General features: G+C 42.6%; 1 protein-coding gene across 6 annotated transcripts in view; it reads right to left on the bottom strand.

The window, feature by feature from the left end:
• Positions 1-20215, bottom strand: part of LOC111834170 (DENN domain-containing protein 2A) — a 33514-nt gene that overhangs the window by 9237 nt on the left and 4062 nt on the right. For 2 of the 6 annotated variants that reach the window (XM_023793156.2, XM_023793157.2), the window contains exons 2-11: positions 11349-11447; positions 6296-7225; positions 5939-6066; positions 5331-5446; positions 2516-2677; positions 1878-1971; positions 1570-1614; positions 862-1049; positions 528-637; positions 29-98 (exon numbers count right to left, since the gene is read on the bottom strand). In XM_023793156.2, the coding sequence (XP_023648924.2) occupies positions 29-98; positions 528-637; positions 862-1049; positions 1570-1614; positions 1878-1971; positions 2516-2677; positions 5331-5446; positions 5939-6066; positions 6296-7225; positions 11349-11447 (1942 nt within the window). Of the gene's footprint in view, positions 1-28; positions 99-527; positions 638-861; positions 1050-1569; positions 1615-1877; positions 1972-2515; positions 2678-5330; positions 5447-5938; positions 6067-6295; positions 7226-8238; positions 8369-11348; positions 11448-12248; positions 12492-19084; positions 19468-20215 lie in introns of those variants that run through there. The other 4 variants (XM_023793162.2, XM_023793160.2, XM_023793158.2 and 1 more) reach the window with 4 other exon arrangements.

Below are 20215 nucleotides of genomic sequence, written 5' to 3'. Positions count from 1 at the left end.
TGGAATAAAGTGAACACACCATACTTACCAGTAAGCGGCGGCAGTAACCAAACCGTCTGCTGCCATCTTCGCCGGTCAAGACAAATGAGAAGGTTTCACTGGAATAAGGGAGTATTTTTAAGCGGACTGAGAAACAGGGTGACATCTTTGCCTCAGCACATGGGTGAGTTGAGAGCCACAGAGACAGTCGTGGCTTGACTGTCATGAACAGGGACAGACCTCTGATGGCTAGACACTTTTAAACAGAGTCACACTAAGGCAGGCTTATCATACAATCAGGCAGTTAAATGTGATGAAAATATAAGGAGATAAATCCAAAATCAACAATCACCTGTTTCAATAAAATTTACAGTGACAGAATTTTCTCTCCGTAAAATTTCCCTTCTATAACGTATATCCACATGTAGCACGTCTAAAACACTAACAGCTTATACTGAAGTCTGCATGTCCTAAGTGTTAGTTCAGATGTTTAAAAGGTGATGCTGGCCACTGAATCACACCCCCATCACTCAGGGCCAGAGTCTCACCTGGGGAAACTCTCAACAGGTATCCAGTCCTTGGTGTCTGGGAAGCAGAACTGGGGAATGACCTTTACTTGATCTTCTGTCTCCCGCATGAATTTGAAGCTCCTCTCGAGCTGTCAGTCCAATCACAAACATAAGCAACAGACAGTACCATACAGTCACAAACACAAGCAACATTCAGCACCATCCAATTACAAAAACAAAACAGACAACACTGTCCAATCACTGGCTCAGAAAAAGACATCACAAATACATGAGTGGACTTTAATTTTCATAAAAATTAATAATATACAGATTATAAAGCTTAATTTTTTTTTTATCTGTCTCCCCTTCTTACCTTGAGGGGGAACTGCTGTATGACGACAGGCACATATGTAGCCCTGCTCTTGGCTTTCTGCAGTGCTACCACCAAGAAGTACTCAAATAGCTTCCTCTCATTCAGGTCCAGCGCATCCCGATCCAGGAGGCGGCCCCGTCCCATCTGCCTCAGCACAGCCTGGACTGACATCAGCCGCTGGCTGTCGGCTGCCCGTGGAAAGGAGGATGAGCTAGTGTGAGGGGTGACACTGGGGCTCTATTAGTGTCCCAGGCTGTTCCCATTTAATCCAAGTGTGTAAGGACTGTGACAAATCAGTAGACTACACCCCTAGTAGTCAGTCTACTGCATTGCTCACATGGCCATACTAATGAATGGCTATTACTACACAATCGTAATAGTGAGTGAGCAGCCCTCACCACATGGCCGCACTAGTGAGCAGCCCTTACAACATGTCCGCACTAGTGAACGGCTGAGCCTTTATATGCCCGAGGAGCATTTCTGCTGTACATAAAATTAAAATCCCAACTATGAGTCAATATGCAATTTGTTACATCATTACTGCTACAAAAGCATGTTAAATATATAAGTGATGCAATTTATACAGAATAAAACACAAGAAATACATCCCACAGTTTTGCCCATGGCATGTGCGTGTCAGTGTACAGTATGTCCGTCTCCTTTGTACAGTACATGAGCAGCCCCAGTAAACCACACAGGCCTGCTCACCTTTTTGCTTGTTGTCTGTGTCGGTCTCTGATTCACTGTTCTCATCTGATAAGAAAAGTACCCAGAGAGAATTAAAAACACGACAGAGCCCACACACACACACACACAGATTGAAATTACCACACTCATTGGTGGTGCTCATTACCACATGCTTCAGTAGCTGTGAAACACGAAGTGGGGGAAATTGTTTACAGGGCTGAGAGGGAGCTGTCTAACATTCAGGAAGGGACAGACAGAGACTTTAGAGCAGAGAAGTGAGGTCAATGAGACATGGGACAATGGGAAGACATGGTGGCCTGATCGCACACCTCTTCCAGAGCTGGATTCTGTGGATGGAGAGATCCTCTTCATACGATTCTTGCCCCTTCGTGCCTCAAAGATGCTGTTGATCTTGATCACTAGCTGTGCACCAACACACAACTATTATTATTACTATTTTTGTTCAATGGACTCAATTAGAAGTTTATTAGAAGTTTAATGTCCATGATACCTACATTAAAAAAAAAAAAAAAAAAAAATACAGCCTTTCTGTGTCTAGATCCTTAACCTCCCTGATACTCAAAATACAGCCTTTCAGTGTCTGGATCCTTAACCTCCCTGATACTCAAAATACAGCCTTTCAGTGTCTAGATCAGGGGTGGGCAATCTTATCCACAAAGGGCCGCTGTATATGCAAGTTATCAATGGAACTCATTGCACAGAGAAATGCACTTTTGTACTGTACATATGACAATAAACGCTTTGAATCTCGAATCTTGAATTAGGTTACTAATTAGAGGATTGACTGGTGGAACAGCCCTCACACCTGGGTTTGAATAGCTGACCTAAAGGTTATCCCAAAAACCTGTATATGCACTGGCCCTTTGCGGATAAGATTGCCCACCCCTGGTCTAAATCCTTAATACTGATACTTAAACTAACAGCCTTTCGGTGTGTGGTTCCCGACCTTGGAGATTTTCCTCTGCCTGCGGTTGTAGGGGTTCCCAGAGAGACGGGGGGTGTCGTCTGGGCTGCTGGGGGTGGACGTGGGACTGGGTCCATGCAGGTCCTGAAGTCGGTGGCTCCAGCCATCCGTGTTCTGCCTTACAAGCCCCCGCCTGGAGGACACCTGTGGAACAGGGTATTAATATTATTTATTATTATTATTATTATTATTATTATTATTATTATTAATAATAATAATAATAATAATAACAATAATAATGAATTTAATTTGTAATGCACTTTACATTTTACAGAGAAAATCTCAAAGTGCATGCAGACAATGAGAGAATACAGAGGAATACAACATTTAAACAGTTAAGCAATCATTAAAAACATTGGTTAAAAGAAACGTTTTCAGGTTTTTTTTTTTTTTTTTTTAAACATGTCACAGTCTGTGGAGCCCTCAGATGAAGAGGTAGGGCATTCCACAGCCGTGGGGCAGCACAGGAAAAGGCTCTATCTCCAGTGGTACGGGAGCGAGTCCTGGGAAGGAGGAGAAGGTGTGTATTGGTGGAGCGGAGAGTGAATGGGTGACAGAGGGGAGTGAGGAGTTCTTTTAAGTATACAGGCGCATTACCATGCAGACATTGGAAGGTAAGCAGGGAGATTTTGTAGGTGATCCGGGCAGAAACGGGAAGCCAGTGAAGGGAACGGAGCACAGGGGTGATGTGCTCGTGTTTCCTCACTCTCATCAGGACCCTGGCAGCGCAGTTCTGAACATACTGAAGTTTTTGTATGTTTTTGCCAGGAATCCCGATGAGAAGCGCGTTACAGTAATCCAGTCTGGAGGAGACAAAGGCATGCACTAGTTTTTCTGCATCAGAAAGGGAAAGTGTAGGCCGGAGTTTAGCAATATTTCTAAGATGGAAAAAGGAGATTTTGCAAATGTGCTTGATATGGCTTTCAAAAGTAAGTTGAGGGTCAAAAATAACACCAAGGTTGGCGACTGTTTTAGAAAGAGAAATGTTCTGACCGGAGAAAGAGATACTGAAGATTTTTTGTTGTTGAATTTGATGTGGAGTGACAATTTAAATCACTTCAGTTTTTGAGCTGTTAAGATGAAGGAAATTTTGCTCCATCCATGCCTTTATCTTATCCAGACAGGCGGTGAGTGTGGGGTGTAGATATCGAAGGGGTTGATGAAGTGAAAGGGGCCACAGATGCACTGCTACCCAGCTTCAGGTAGAGCTGGGTATCATCGGCGTAGCAGTGGAATGAGACCCTGCAGCTGCTGATGATGCGCCCAAGTGGAACCATGTACAGATTAAAAAGAATGGGCCCCAATACTGATCCCTGAGGAACACCACAAGTGACAGGATGGCTCAATGATTTAGCGTGTCCAATGGAGACAAACTCAGATGTGTCTGTGAGGTATGACTTAAACCAATCCAGGGCAATGCCAGTGAACCCTGCAAGGTGTTGTAAACGGTGGAGGAGGATGTCATGGTCAACTGTATCGAAGTCTGCTGACAGATCCAGAAGAACGAGGAGAGAAGAGGAGCCATGGTCTGCAGTGATCAGTAGGTCATTTGTGACCCGGATCAAAGCTGTTTCGGGTGCTGTGTGCAGAGCGGAAGCCAGATTGAAATTTGTCCAGAATTTTGTTGTCGTGTAGATGTAAGATGAACTGAAACCACTTTTTCCAGAACTTCCGAAAGGAAGGGGAGATTGGAAATGGGTCTGTAATTTGCCAGGTCTTGAGGGTCCAGGTTAGGCTTTTTAAGGTGGGGTTTGATTATGGCTGATTTCAGAGTGGAGGGAACATAACCAGACTGGAGGGATTGGTTGATGATGGAAGTAATAAGGGGGCAGAGGGAGGGCATATTTGCCTTGACCAGGACTGTTGGGAAGGGGTCAAGAGCGCATGTAGAGGGTTTCATGGCCCTAACAGCAGCCTCAACCTCCTTCACAAAGACCTGAGGAAAGGAGCAAAAGAGGGAAGGGTTCCCTAGCAGTGTGTTGGCACCAGTGGTGTGTGCAGTGAGGGGAGTTGCAAATGAAGAGCGGATTGTTAGGATCTTATTTTGAAAGAAGGAGATGAATTTATTACAGTGGTCATTAGTAGGGTCGGTGAGTGATGGTGTTCGAGGCTGGAGGAGATGAGTGATGGTGGAAAAAAAAAAAAAAAGAGTTTTAGAGTTACCCGGGTTATTAGAGATTATGGATGAGTAAAAACGTGATTGAGCATTTTTGAGAGCCCTTGCATATAATTTGCGATGCCCCTGGTAAGCTAGCTTGTGGACTAGCAGACCCGAAGCTAAGAAGCGTCTCTCAAGCGCTCGACCAGCTGCCTTTAGTTTCCTTAGCTCTGGTGTAAACTATGGAGCTGAGCGCAAAAAGGCAACTGTCCTCGTTTTAGCAGGAGCGTGGCAGTCCAACATGGTGGAGAGGGTGGAGTTGTAGAAATCTACTGAATTGGTGGAGATTGGTATGGAAACAGGAATGTGGTCCTTAAGATCAGCTGAAAGAAGTTCAGGGTTAATGGCTTTTAGATTTCGGAAGGAAATCTGCCGCTTTGGCTTCATGAGAGAACTTTGGAAGGGAAACTCCATGTAAATGGCTTTGTGATCTGACACACCCAGGTCATATACGGAGAGATGATGCACAGATAGAGAGTTCGTGATGGGTGCATTCTCGGAAGGGAAAACACCTGCACTAACCTGCTCTGAGCCTGCTCTGCATTGTTCTTAGTGAGTCTTTGGTAAATAGTTACCAAATAAAAGTTGCTGAACTGACACAAAAAACTTGCCTGCTTAGTTCCCCTGTCTTTTACTCACCGGGCTGGGGTTGTATGGGGCAGGGGATGGAGGTGATAGGGACCGGAAGCTCCCATTTCCAAGGCAACCTGCATCCAGCTGGATGTCTTCGTACTGGTGCTCCTTCGAAGGGAGGTCTGTGGGGGTTAACATAAGCCAGCACTGAGTAGCCCTAAATACATGGGTGTCAAAGCTCCCAAACTGACCCTTCAGTTTACATCATGGCATCAGTTGTCTGGGTCACACACACAGACCTCATGTAAAAGTACTCGGATTAACTGTGTAAGGTGATGTCTCTGCCCATGCAGTGACCCTGAGACTATGGACCAGCCCAAACAGGCATTCTGACTGACCCCCACCCCACCCCACAAGAGACACAGTAAAATACACACAGTGTATAAAATAAATGGTTATGGAAATTGGATGGATGGATGAAACCAGGAAGTGCGATGAGCATAAAGCAGCATGTAAGTGACAATCCACATAATATCCCACCTGTTCAAGTTGGTGATCAGCCTGTGGCCTATAACCCCATAAAAAGAACACAAAGGCCCATGCCACTTCCATAGTTCCCCCCCCCCCCCCCCCACCCCAATCCATGTCCTGTACCACGTGTTTCTGGGCTTCACCTAGGATGTCCTCGTAGATGTTCTCCTCTGACTGGGTGTGAGTGAGGGAGAGCTTTGCTTGGGCATACCATTCCACCCTGCCATCTCGAGGAGAGCACCATAAAACATCTTCAAACTCTTTCGACTTCCTGTTAGGGGGAATAGGGGAAAAAGACAAAATCTATCTCAGTCAAGAGTGGAACCAAATAACACCCCTTGCTTCTTATATTACACAAACACACATTCATCAATACATCACAGCAGTCCTTTAAAAATTTAACCGTGAAACACTTACATAAAAGGTGTGATGTAGACTAAACTGAACCAAAAGACAACCTTGTGATTTTAAGATTTAAAAGGTCATTCTCCTCTCCCTACCTGTGGCTAGCTTTCCCTGTTCCTCCTTGGTGGGGCCTCAGGTTCACCCTTGGAGAGGGAGGGGCTGCGGAGGGCAGCGGTGGGAGGTTCCTCTGGGCTTTCTCCTTGCACAGAGCTGGGCGACAGCCCCCCTTAGGCACGGGGTACTGAAATGTGCGCTGGGGTTTGGGGACGGGGTTGATGGCCAGCTCTTTGGCCTTGCCTTCTTGGTTCCCCTTGTGACCCCAGAGGGAGCTCTTAGACCTCGTCCCATTGAGAGACCCAATTATGGGCTTCTGTTCCTCCCTGCCAGCCTGCTCCAGTTCCTCCTTATGGGGAGGGCAAAAGTAGCTTTCTGCCCGGTTTGGGTGGGGGTCACCTGGCCCCTCCCTCAGATCCTGCTCCAGCTTCTTGATGTGAGTCAGGACTGACTTCTCCTGCAAAGCATCCACCGCTTTCCCATGGTTCCGCTTCCCTGACATCTGTTCTCTGCTTCCCCCAGCTGCCTCATGGGATCTGGGCCTTGAATCCCCCAGCCTTCCTGCGTTCTCCTTCCCAGAGTCTTGCTGCTCCCAGATGGCGACCCTCTTGCCTTGTCCCTTTGGTTCCTCTGAGGTTTTGCAATCCACTTCCCCCGCAGCCTCTGGTCCTTTCATGGTCATTGCTGGGGATGTGAAGGCAGCCTCCTTCTTGCTCTCCCACTGGGATATTTTCTCCCGGATGCTGTCTCTGATCTTGACCCCCGCATAGCTTTGGGGGGCAAGGTCTCCTCCTACCAGCTCATTTGTTTTGGGCGCCCTCTTACAGGCAGGCATTCTGGGATACTCTAGGCTGTCCCTGAAGTTGTCCAGTGAGGAGAGGGGGGACTTAGCGTGACTGTCCCAGCTGTAGCCTGGCCTCTGGGGGGGCACAGATGCAACTTCTTGGACTTTGAACCCACGGCACTGGAGCCTGCGGCCAAACCCACATTTTCAAAGAAATATAAGCAGGAGGAACCCGGAAATCTGAATATCATCAAACTTTGGTTATGTTTGGCCAACGCAGCAAAAATTTAATATTTGCAGCTGAAAGACAGGCACTGACAAAAAGATACACAGTAAACTGCGCCCCTGAATATTTGCCATTTGTGGGATGCGAGTTCCAATACCCTTCCTCCGCATGACATGTCACTCTCACAATGGCCAGAGTTTTTTATGTTAGGCTCAATTACATCTGTCTGTACAGACCCGGATACTCATTACAGAGAGCAGAATTTAACGAAGCATTTTTCCAACATTTTTGAGAACAATCTGAAATTTGAATTTTCTTTCTTTTGTTTCTTTATGGGCTCTGACATGAACAGAGACTAAGGAGAGGGAAACTTTCCCATGGGGACCCTCTGTTATTTCAAAAGCACTATGGCCAAGACTGTCAGCTATTCCAAAGAACCACCCTGCTCAGATCTTTCACCCTTACATTTATACAGAAAAAAAATATATAGAACATCACATTATCTCTATTATAGCCCAAATTCCCCTTTCTTTGGGTCATTACCAGTATTTTCCTTCGTACATTTGTTTATACACAATCTGTAGACAAGGAAAAACGGAGTGACCAGAGACAGAGCAACAAAGATCAGCAGCTGGAAAATGTCACTTAAGTGCCAGATTAAATGGAAACAAAGAACAAACAAATGGAACAAAGAGTTTAATCCAGGACTCTCAGTAATAAAACGTTGCATAAATTTCATAATGATGGATAAAAAAAATGCATTCTAACAAAAATGCAAATGAATTGCATGTACATACACTACATAAATGAGTGCTTTAATTAATTTACGATTTACAAAGGCTGTAACCCATGCCAGCCTTGCACTGTACAGCTCTTGCACTGATTTCCCTGAAAACTCCAGCAACACATTCATCAAGGAATGAGACCCCACAAAGTAAACCACGGGCAACAACCCTCGACACCTGCTTATTTACCTTGCAGGTATCCAGTAAATTTACCACAGGGTCAAGGTATGTTGAATGATGACACAGCACTCCTGAAGTAAATTCCGTCAGCTCTACAGAATGCACAATAGGTCTACCAGAAATAAAATTGCGGTCAGACCTGAAGATAGAGGGAAAGACACCACTGTTGAATTTCTAATATCAATAATAGCCATTTTAACTAGTTCAAATTCCAGCTGCCATTGTAATGAATAACGTTTTGAATCTCACTAGCTAAAATCGAATTTACGATAACAAGAATTGGCATTTTAACTAGTCACAATTCAATTTTCAGTATCAATCATATGCATTTTAACTAGTTAAAAGTCAAATTTCTGATATCATTTGTATAGAACAAAACATTTAATTGTGCCACATCAATAAGGATAAAGTTTGTTCCAACCATGTAACATTACTGGAAACTGTCATATGCAACTTCATAGTTTTCTTCAAAAGAAAAAAAACAAAAATTAGTAGTTTGTAATCAAACTCACCACCTTCATCATATGACTTTGAAAAGCATATAAAAATGTTTGTCCCAATACTCATACTGTTTAGGGAAAAACTAAAAAACATATACTACTGAAGTTTTATACCTGTCACACATTGAAGATACAGATGGATACAATTTAGATTGGTAATTAAATTGTGGAGTCCATGCAATTTTTATAACCGTATTATCCTGTGACAAGTATTTTTGAACAAAGATGAGTGTGGGACACACCTCAGTTCATAGCTCTTCAGACACTTCTACTCTTTTCCCAGACTTCTCTAATATGGTTTGTTGTGTGTGTAACCAACAAATCATGTAATTCACTGATTACAATCTGGAAAAATGAATTTTGGGATATGAATGGAATAATGAGACCAAAAGAAATTGATCTTTGTTTCTTTTTTCCTTCACATAATCAGGCATTTCACAGTTATGGATAAGATGTCCGGCAATAATATCCTTTGAAAGGTGTACATTTTACTCATGTGTGGGTGTGTTAATTGGTCGTGTGCGATCAAGGGCATGCCTCCATTGGGCCAAACCTATTAAAAAGTAACAAATCACCTATACTGGACATTCCATATCCATAAGAACATAAGAAGTTTACAAATGAGAGGAGGCCATTTGACCCATCAAGTTCACTTGTGGAGAATTCAACTAACAGCTTAAAGTTGTTAAAATCTTATCTACCTGATTTAAAGGAGCTCACGATTTTAGTTTGCATTATAATAACAGGACGACTATTCCATAATCTAAGTACGCACTATATAAAGAAGTCCTTTCTTAAATTCATTTTAAAATATTCTCCTGTTAATTTCCACCTATGGCCACAAATTATTGTATTTGAGCTAATATTTAAGTAACTATTTGGTTGAACAGCATCCAGACCTGTTAGAATCTTATATACCAAGAACATCTCCTCAGTTCAAGGCTATACAGATTCAGCTCAGCTAACCTCTCCTCATAATATATTCCTCTAAGACCAGGAATCATTCTTGTAGGCACCAATGTCCTTTTTAAGGTAAGGTGACCAAACCTGCACATAATATTCTAGGTGGGGTCTTACAAAGGAATTGCATAATCTTAGCATTACCTCCCTTAACTTAAACTCCACAGACCTACAGTAGAGATGTAACCCAACATCATATTGGCCTTTTTATTGCTTCCCCACACTGGCGAGAATGAGACATGAAAGCATCAACATACATACCGTGGTCTTTCTCATAATCAGCTTCCTTTATTTCAGTGGAAATAAATAATAAAATACCTGTACTTTATATTTCTGCTCCCTGCAGGGAGTACCTTACATTTGTCTATAATAAATTTCATCTGCCAGGTATCAGCCCAGTCAAAAATTAAGATCACACTGCAGTTTCTGCGCCATATATTCAGTATCTGCTATACAACACACTTTGATGCTGTCTGAAAATGTAACCAATTTACTGTCTGTTAATCAATTTCAACATAAGCTGCTATAGTTTCTAAAATCCCTGCTGCTTTTAGCTTAAGCAGGAGGCATCTGTGGGGGACACCAAATACCTTCTAGAAATCTAAGTAAATCACATAGTAGTCCTTTTTACAATCAACTTCCCTTATAGCTTCCACAAAGAACTCAAGCAGCTTTTTTAAACAGGACCTACCTCTCCTAAATCCATGTCGGCTATCCCTCAAAATGTTATTTGAATCCAGGTTGAAACCATTTTCGCTTGGATTAGAGCTTCCATTACTTTTCCAGTTATGCAAGTTAAACTAATTGGCTTATAGTTTGAGGGATTACTTTTATCCGCTTTTTGAATATGGGCGTTATATTAGCATACTTACAATGAGAAGGTACCACACCAGCAGAAAAGGATTTCTAAAATAGCAAAGTTAACAATCGGCAAACAATATCTCTCATCTCTTTTTAAACTATAGGTAAGATGCCATCAGGACCCTGAGATTTATTTTTGATACAGAATTTATCGTTCCAAAGAGCTTTCAGAATTTAGCAGCGGTGGTGTTGTCATTCCACACACCTTTTAGATTTAACTTCATTATCATTGTACAAAGTACAAGTACTTGGACAACAAAGTGTGGTTTGGTGTGCAATCCCAAAGTGGTTAAATAGTGCAAAAGTGCTAGAAACGGCTGTAGAATGTGATACAAATAAATAGGTAGAAAATGTACATCAATATATTGCTTGTTAGTGATAAATGTGAATAGAGCCCCAGATATAACATTTTGTTGAGCCTCTACTTCACGCTGTTCAAAATTCCTCCTCATGATTTTTGATTTATAGATGCTATTGTTGGACTGAGCAATTAAGGCTTTATTTGCATATTATGAGCAGTTAGTTAATTGCCATTGACCACTTGTGGTAGGATCAACTGGGCAGGATCTCAGGCTTGTGTATGTACACACATTTAAAAGATCCCATTTATCAAGGGGAAATTGTGTACATATCTGCATACACTTGATTGGAAAAATCTGAACTTTTTTTGCGAATGCCAATTTTTTGTTTATATGCATTTCTTCCTGAGGAAATTCACACAAAGTTTGATAAATGAGACCCATGGTCTCCAGCTACCAGTTCTAATGAGAATATTACTTGGCCATCCCCGGAACTTACCCATCAAATGATTGGTAAGCACAGCCGACAGTGTTTGTGCAGAGCTGCAGAGCCTGCCCACCAGTCATGTTATTAGCAACTGGCATTCTGAGCACATTGCTGCAGAAGAAAGGAAGACAATGACAGATCTAGAGTCAGGCAGATACTGTACACAGAGTTAGACATCTCAATAATTCCTTAAGTGGGAGGACCTCAATAGTGACATGGAGCAGAAATGGGACTGCATGTGTCCATTAGGAGGTCAGCCCTAGTGTCACTTCCTGACCAGCATTTTCAAATAAATTGGGAGGAAACTACTATTGTGAGTCTTCAGAAGACTCTTCAGAACTTCAGAAAGGCATTGTGAAGGATTGGGTGATTGGGAGCACCATGGAAAACCTTTGTCTTTGCCCTTGTGCTCCTAACATAATCGAATGAAGAAAAATTTCTAGACACAGAGATAGATGGAAAAATAAACTGAAGCCTTGACAGAATGCGAGGAACAACATCCTGGTCATTCAGTTTGTTATGGAACCATCAGAACCTTGTCGGACTATATTATAGTCCCAGCACCACTGGACCAGCAGAGAATCGGCATCTACTGACATGGGATGTTTATCACACAAAACTTTAGTGCCAGATTGCCCGCTAACATTCACATGATTAAGCACCTCTGGGTGGAATCCATCTTTGAACTGTGAGTTAGGTTGCATAAATCACTCATGCTATGTCACTGAACCTTCTGCTAAACTCAGGGCAAAAATTTCAGTCAGTTTATATTTCTGAGGTTGCAGATACGACCTTCTGCAGATATTTATTATTATTTTTTTTTTAATAACACTGAACTCATGAACCATTAACTCATGTATATGAGATGGCACATGTGTGGAAGCCAGACACATGCCACGTCTCTCTACTGACCTCGGAATCCTGACCATTTCCGCTCATCTTCCTGCAGAAACTCCTGCTGAGGACAAAACTTATAACTTCCCAGCAAACGAAGAAACAAATGAAGGAAACTGCAGGAAACTGCCAACTGCTCAAACCAAAGTGAATCCTCTGCTTGCTGAGTATAGTTCATGTTGTATTTATTTCCCCCCCTTTCTGCCTTCATCAGACTCTCCCTCCTTGCTCATTTCCTAGAGAATTAATAGACTCACAACCCCAGCCCCTGCCCCCTCCATAGTGTTCCATCTTCACTCCAGCATATCAAGAAGCTACATTGAACCGTGGGGGGGGGAGGGGGGTAGGGGAGTTGCATCAGTGCTGAGCTAGCCAGCACACACAAATTACTTTCAGCTGTACAAGGGTCACATGTTTCAGAAAAACATCACACCCCCCCTTACTCCAGCACATTTCTCTTAGGAAACTGACACAACATAAATGAGAAACTGAACACTATGAATATGAACCCGTACGGCCAAAATGTCACTTTATGTTTTTTTTTTTTTTTTTTTTAATTCTGGGTCAGGACTGGGGTCAAGAGGGTGGGCGAAGAATGAGTCTTCAAGCTGCATTGTGTAGATCTGGGATCATTGCAGAAGAAAAATACATAGATTGACTAGCACAGTGAAGGCTGGTCAATTGATACACAGCTTACACATGTAATAATTCTTGCATTTACACAATCATCAAGGACTACAGGTGGCATGTTTCAGGGGCTCAGTGTTTAAAATGCCATTTTCTGCTACTCTTAGCAGTCGGTCCAAAATGACTACTCAGAATCAGACAAGAATCAACCAGTGTGACACAATGAGCCCAGAATCTGAGGAAGCCATAAACTGGGCAGTATTTCTGGCCTTGCGGCTGCCTTTACTGCTCAGTCTCAGTCTCCTTCTTTGTCCCAACACCGTGATGAAAAGCCACGTGCTCCACATGATTAAAACATCACACGTGTGTGTTTTCTCTTTCGTTACATTCACATAAACTTACATCAGAGCAATGGATCATGGGCAGACTCTACAACAGCTTCTACACTCAGGCAGTAAGGCTACTCAAAAGCTAATCAGACTATTAATCTATGTTTTTTTCCTTTTATTTTTCAATTTTATCCATCTAAAATCTCACTTATTACTTTATGGATATAACAGTGCAGAAAAACAACAAAGCAGTATGATCTACAAGGTCACAGTCTGCCCATAGCCCAGGAGATACCAAACTCAGAGAGAGAGGGCAGAACTGGACAATTCATAAATGTCCTGACCCTAAACTCTGCCAGGAAGCTATCCATGTACAGAAAATATGTATTAAGACTATGTGTTTGTACAGCAGATGGATAACAGTTCAATAGCTAAAGACACTCTAAATTCAACAGCTGAGGATTTGTTCAGTTTTCTCTATGCTGTTTTTTGGATTGACCTGGATTCTGGACTGACACCCTGTTTAGATTATGTCTTGTTAAGATCCAGGCTCCTCTTGGCAAAGGGTGGATCAGGTGCTGAGCCTAGCTGATAAATGTTGTTTTGAGACAGGACATTTCAATAGTCATTGTAGATTTTTGGAAGAGTAAGCATGGCCTGATGGGCCAATGAGGAAATTGCACTTTTGCATAGGCTGTGTTGGTTAAGGGATACAGGCCAGACAGAGTATATGAAACTATATAATGTGGTCAGACCTACAGCTGAACTTATAAGTGTTCCAATGCATTGGCCCATCCATCAGTTTGACCAGTCTGGCATATGGAACAGGGAAAGCTTGTATGTTGGTCAATGTAAAGTAAGTGTTCGCTTTCGAAGGGAGACAGAAAAAGCAACTGTCCCACCTTCTTGATTTTTCATTTTTGGCTGACCGGCAAAGGAGCTATTCCTTATAGATGCCTGGATCATCTACCCATGAAATCTCATATATACCAACAGAATTACTCAATCTATCCTTCAGTCTCCATGTCTCAGACATCCCGAGGAACACATTTATATAAGACTTACAGTACTGTATATACACTGCTCAAAAAAATGAAAGGAACACTTTTTAATCAGAGTATAGCATCGAGTCAATTTAACTTCTGGGATATTGATCTAGTCTGTTAAGTAGCAATGGCGGTTGTTAATCGGTTTCAGCTGCTTTGGTGTTAAATAAGTTAACAACAGGTGCACTAGAGGGGCAACAATGAGACGACCACCAAAACAGGAATGGTTTAACAGGTGGAGGCCACTGACATTTTTCCCTCCTCATCTTTTCTGACAGTTTTTTTCACTAATTTTGCATTTGGCTACAGTCAGTGTCACTACTTGTAGCATGAGGTGATACCTGGACCCTACAGAGGTTGCACAGGTAGTCCAACTCCTCCAGCATGGTGCATCAATATGTTCCATTGTCAGAAGGTTTACTGTGTCTCCCAGCCCAGTCTCAAGGCCATGGAGGACATTTCAGGAGATAGGCAGTTACTCTAGGAGAGATGGACAGGGCCTTAGAAGGTCCTTAACCCATAAGTAGGACCAGTATCTGCTTCTTTGTGCAAGGAGGAACAGGAAGAGCACTGCCAGAGCCCTACAGAATGACCTCCAGCAGGCCACTGGTGTGCATGTGTCTGAGCAAACAATCAGAAACAGACTTCATGAGGGTGGCCTGAGGGCCAGACGTCCTCTAATGGGCCCTGTGCTCACTGCCCAGGACCGTGGAGCTTGATGGGCATTTGCCATAGAATACCAGAATTGGCAGGTCCGTCACTGGCACCCTGTGCCTTTCACAGATGAGAGCAGGTTCACCCTGAGCACATGTGACAGAAGTGAAAGGGTCTGGAGAAGCTGCGGAGAACATTATGCTGCCTGTGACATTGTTCAGCAAAACCATTTTGGTGGTGGGTCAGTGATGGTCTGGGGTGGCATATCCATGGAGGGACACACAGACCACTACAGGCTAGACAACGACACCTTGATTGCCATTAGGTATCAGGATGAAATCCTTGGACCCATTGTCAGACCCTATGCTGGAGCAGTGGACTCTGGGTTCCTCCTGGTGCACGACAATGCCCGGCCTCATGTGGCGAGAATATGCAAGCAGATCCTGGAGGATGAAGGAATGGATACCGTTGACTGGCCCCCATGCTCGCCTGACCTAAATCTAATGGAACACCTCTGGGACATTATGTTTCGGTCCATCCGACGCCACCAGGTTGCACCTCAGACTGTGCAGGAGCTCAGTGATGCCCTGGTCCAGATCTGGGAGGAGATCCCCCAGGACACCATCCATCATCTCATTAGGAGGATGCCCTGACATTGTTAGGCATGCATAGAAGCACGTGAGGGCCATACAAACTACTGAGTACGATTTTGAGTTGCTGCAATGAAATTTCGGCAAAATGGACCAGCCTACCGGATCATTTTTTCACTTTGATTTTTGGGGTGTCTTTGAATTCAGCCCTCTGTAGGTTTATCATTTTCATTTCCATCAAACGATGTGGCATGCTTTTGTTCCTAACACTCCATATCAGTCCATATCAGTATAGATATACAGCATGATTTTTTCCCCCATTGAGATCTGATGTGTTTTCAAAGCGTTCCTTTAATTTTTTTGAGCAGTGTATATAAAAGACTATGTAATTGCAGACACATAATGACAGTTTTAACCTTTTCTAGATGCCACATTATCTAATATGAGATAAATGGTAACTGCATGTAATGCAACAATTGAATTATAGATGCTATAAATGTTTCCAGCTTTTCCATGCAAAGTTTCTGTCAAGAGGATTAATTATCATTAGCACAGGAGATTATATTTTCCTCAAAATATGTGACTCTGGATGACAATGTGCAGTAGGAATCTTGGAATCCATTTGAAGAGCGGAAGTATCCTGCTCTGTCTGGAGATCAGGGCAACCATCTGAAATGTGCTTTAAACATCAGGGGACAAACCCCCTTAGATACAGCAGTGATAGTGATTATTTCTGTCTGCATACATGACATTAACGCTCAGGCAGCTGGAATGACCATTCCGGTGGGAATGTGTTCATTCCTGGGTGTGTGTCATTTAGAGGCAGAATAGACTTACTCCTCTTTGCAGCTGCTCCTCATCTGAATAACATCACTCCTATGATTGGCATCAGGCTTTCCTCTGATGGGTGTAAGACATGTCCAGAGACTGTTCAGTTATATAACTACCACCTTACTAGGACAAAGGCTAGAGCAGGATCTTCACTGGGCTGAACACATTAGCGTTTGAGAAATACTTGATAGCAATTCAGCATTTAGTGAGCAGTGTGCAAGGTGTAATGTTGGGGTAAATGCGGGGGAGGGGGGGTTGAGGTCTCCACCCATTTAGGGGGTCCAGGGGCATGCATTGGCCAGTTACAACCCCCCTCGTGATTTATGCCCATGGCTGTGTGTTTAATAGTTTTGCTATAACCACTTCTCTTAATTACCAAAAGTAGGACAATTAATTAATTAATTAGCTTTAGGCAGAATGTTGAAGGGATCTGTTAATATCACACTGTAGAAATCTATAAACACTGATAAGAACTGTCAGCATCACACTGAAGGGATTCGTCAACACCACACTGAAAGGAACCAACAATGCTGAAGCTATTCAGCTTCTTAAGAGAGAATACTGAGACCAGTCAAAGGTAACCTGGAAAAACCATCAACAAACAGCAAAAGACCATCCAGCAACATTCTCTAAGAGTTCCATCGGCATTTTCTGCCCATGTAGTATCAGATATTTGGACATCCTATTAGGTTATATGTTGGTTTGTTTTGATTTTGATATGCCCTACTGCCCAACTTATGCTCTGAAAAGAACAGGGGAACAAGGGGTGTGTAAAAAAATCCTATATAGGTATACAAACTGTAAAATAGGTATCTTAAGATTGAAGTTCTAGTTTGACGGTTAATCCATGACATGAAACACGTCTGAATGGGGCCCAGTCTGTTTACAGACAACAAATGGCAAACAAAATGTGGGGAATGTCTGGTGACACAGGGGGGTGTGTGTGTCTGGCTCTGGTTCACTCCACGATGTAGATGGCTGGCGGAATTGCAGCGGCATTTATGGTCTTTAACTGCCACCCCTGTGATGCCTGCCAGGCAAAAGTCTGGTGAAAGGGTGCTGAACTCGGACCTTTTTGAGATTTTCCATTTAGTTTTTTTTTTTTAGATAGACTGTTGGCCTTTTTTGTATTTTTTTCTTTGCATTTCTTTATCTATGTGTTTATCCTTTAATTTTTTTTCACCATTTTTCTTATGGACCACAGCAGTGTTTAAAAGCACTGTTTGGGTTGAAAGGTTTAATTTCAATGAAAATATGTTGGTAAAGCAAAAGGACAGTGGAATCTCTGGATGTCTTATTCGCCAGCAGGTCTGTTTGGGTCTGCACTCCACACTGCAAGTCTGAAAACACGTGGAGCTTCTTTGAAACCAGCTTGATTTGCATTGAGTAATCTGTGAGCTGGGTATTAAAAATAGTGGGCATTCATCCAACGTTAATAAAAAAAAGAAAAAGAAAACAAGGATTATAATATTCCTAACCAGGATTTTGACAGTTTATACAGTAAAAGCAAAACAAGTGATTTTTTCCCTGGCATCTTCAGGACCTATAAACATTTATGACCCTTTCTTTCCAATAACAGAGCCTGGAATGTATGCCGATTTAATCTGATAAACATGTAAGGGTCAGAAAGTTCCCCTTAAAAGCAGAAATAACATCAGTTGTCTCTAACTTCCTGTTTGCGTTTATTGCTGAGTGCTGGGCTGCTATTTTTTATTTTTCCTATTTGAGATTTGAAACATGCAGGCATCCCATAACGTGGTTGTCTGACAGCAGTTTTCTGTACGGTCCCACAGCACAGTGGAATTAGATGCAAGTTTCACTCAGACATATGTGTTTCACATCAAAACCAGGCAGCATGCCCGGTATGACTCAGACAGAAGAATAGTGGCCATTTTCATTTTATAAACGCACGAAAATTATTTTTTGGTGACAGTACTGCAGAACTTACCATACTAATTACCAATGACTGTTTCATTAAGACTCAGTGAATCAGTTTTTGTCCCTGAAGAAAACACAGGGAATAGCTCAGTGCATAAATAAACCTTAGTTGGAGTCACATATTTAATGTACAATAAAAAGGAGCTAGGGTTAATTTGAATCATTCGAAAGGGAACAAGGAAAGTAAACTTGCACAATAGTTTCTAAAAGTTTTGGGTTCAGATTGGGGAAGACCATCCCTGAACAGCCAATCAAATGTAGCCACAGAGAGCTCTTTGCAGTCTTAAATGAAATCCACTTCATCCCCATCTCAATATGCCAGTTTCTGATACCATAATGTGGCATGGAATATGTCTCACCCCCAGACAGTATACTGCCTTCCAGCAGATAACAGACCACACAGCATCAGAGTTTTCACAATGTCCTTTACACAGATGCATTCAAACTACATAAAATACTACACCTGTAACCCTTGACTAAAAGACTTCTCCGAGGTGTACAATGTGTGAACGCGCTTCTAAATGGGTTTCTGTCCAAAAGGACTATAGTGACAAAACATCCTTGATAGGAAGAATATAACAAACAAGTATATTTGCCTCCATCTTTCCTGTGCCTATCCTTTTAATGGAATTAACCATTCCAAACCCCATTACAACAACAAGACATGCTAACAGAAAGAATTTCGATTTTCATACTTTTTTCATAATTTTTCTTTTAAGGCATTTGTTTTGTCCCTGTAATGTGTGTTTTATTGTTTGGGTAACAATAAAATATGTCTCCATATTTTAGCAAAACATAGGGATACAAGAGAGACAGAGGCAGAGAAACACCTTCCTTACCTTTCTCTGCCGGAGAGACCCTGCAGAGACCCAGTCTCTGTAACCCTTCATTCTCTGAAATGTAACCTGGGCAGATCAGCTGCTACTCTCATGACTCTGTCAGACAGCTTGTGGTCCCTGGTTTCCTCGACTTTCCCATCACTTCCTGTCCCTTCAGGTACCACACCAATCAGTCCAGTTCTCCTTACTTTGAGAAAAGTTACTGGTTTTCCAGTGCAACAGTAAACAATCAGCTTCTCTCAAACTTGAGTGAAATGCAGCCAAATCCTGCCGGATTCAATTCTGTTTTGTCCTTTTCCACTGTCTTACTCTTGTCCTTTGTCCTCTGAAACTGCAGTTATCTTTTCTTAGAGTCACTGCACCCCTCTTTCCTTCTCCAGATTGTTTCCCATCCCTCCCTCCAGTCCCTCTCTGTATCCGTCACAAGCTCTGGCCCCACCCCCACATCCCATCTCTCCCACTGAACTAATCTGCAGCTGGCTGGGATCGTGGGTCCCCAGTCTCCACGGAGACCATGCATTCTGCTCAGAACAGAAAGGGGCAAGGCAGCATCACTGAATACCTAAACAGCAGCCTCCAACAGAAGAAAACTAACAAAAAAAATCCAAAGGGTTTTCCAACTTTTCTTTGAAAGGACTTTGAAAGCTTACCCTTCCTACTGAGTACTTTGCTTCTTTGTGTCATTTCCATTCAGTAACAGGTCTGTCTCAACCATTCCACAAAGCTAATGTGTTAAGTGTCTCCTAGCTGTCAAAAAGTAGAATAAACTGAGACAGAAAAGTTATGAGTAGTGAAACACCTGGGGACCCATCAATGTGACCTGCCCCAAATATCCATATGCACCCCAGACACCCCTCTCTCCATGTTAGGTTTGGCTGACAGATTCTGCACAAAAAAGCAATACTGGTAAAAAGGCATGAACCATACTGATGAAAATGTCCACCCTGTGCTAGACAAGGGCAATCAATGAAAAATGCATCTTATTTATTTAGGTTTTATCCAAAGAGATGTACTGTTGAGAGGGTTGGGTCAGGGAGCAATTGAAGGTTAAGAACCTTGCTCAGGGACCCAACAGTGACTTGACTAAACATGACATTAGAACTGGAGATGGGTGCTGACTTCAACTGCAGT

Source organism: Paramormyrops kingsleyae, chromosome 3 (genome assembly GCF_048594095.1).
Source record: "Paramormyrops kingsleyae isolate MSU_618 chromosome 3, PKINGS_0.4, whole genome shotgun sequence".
NCBI classification, from domain to species: domain Eukaryota; kingdom Metazoa; phylum Chordata; class Actinopteri; order Osteoglossiformes; family Mormyridae; genus Paramormyrops; species Paramormyrops kingsleyae.
Note: the sequence above shows the minus strand (reverse complement) of the source record. Positions and strands in the feature narration are given on the sequence as shown.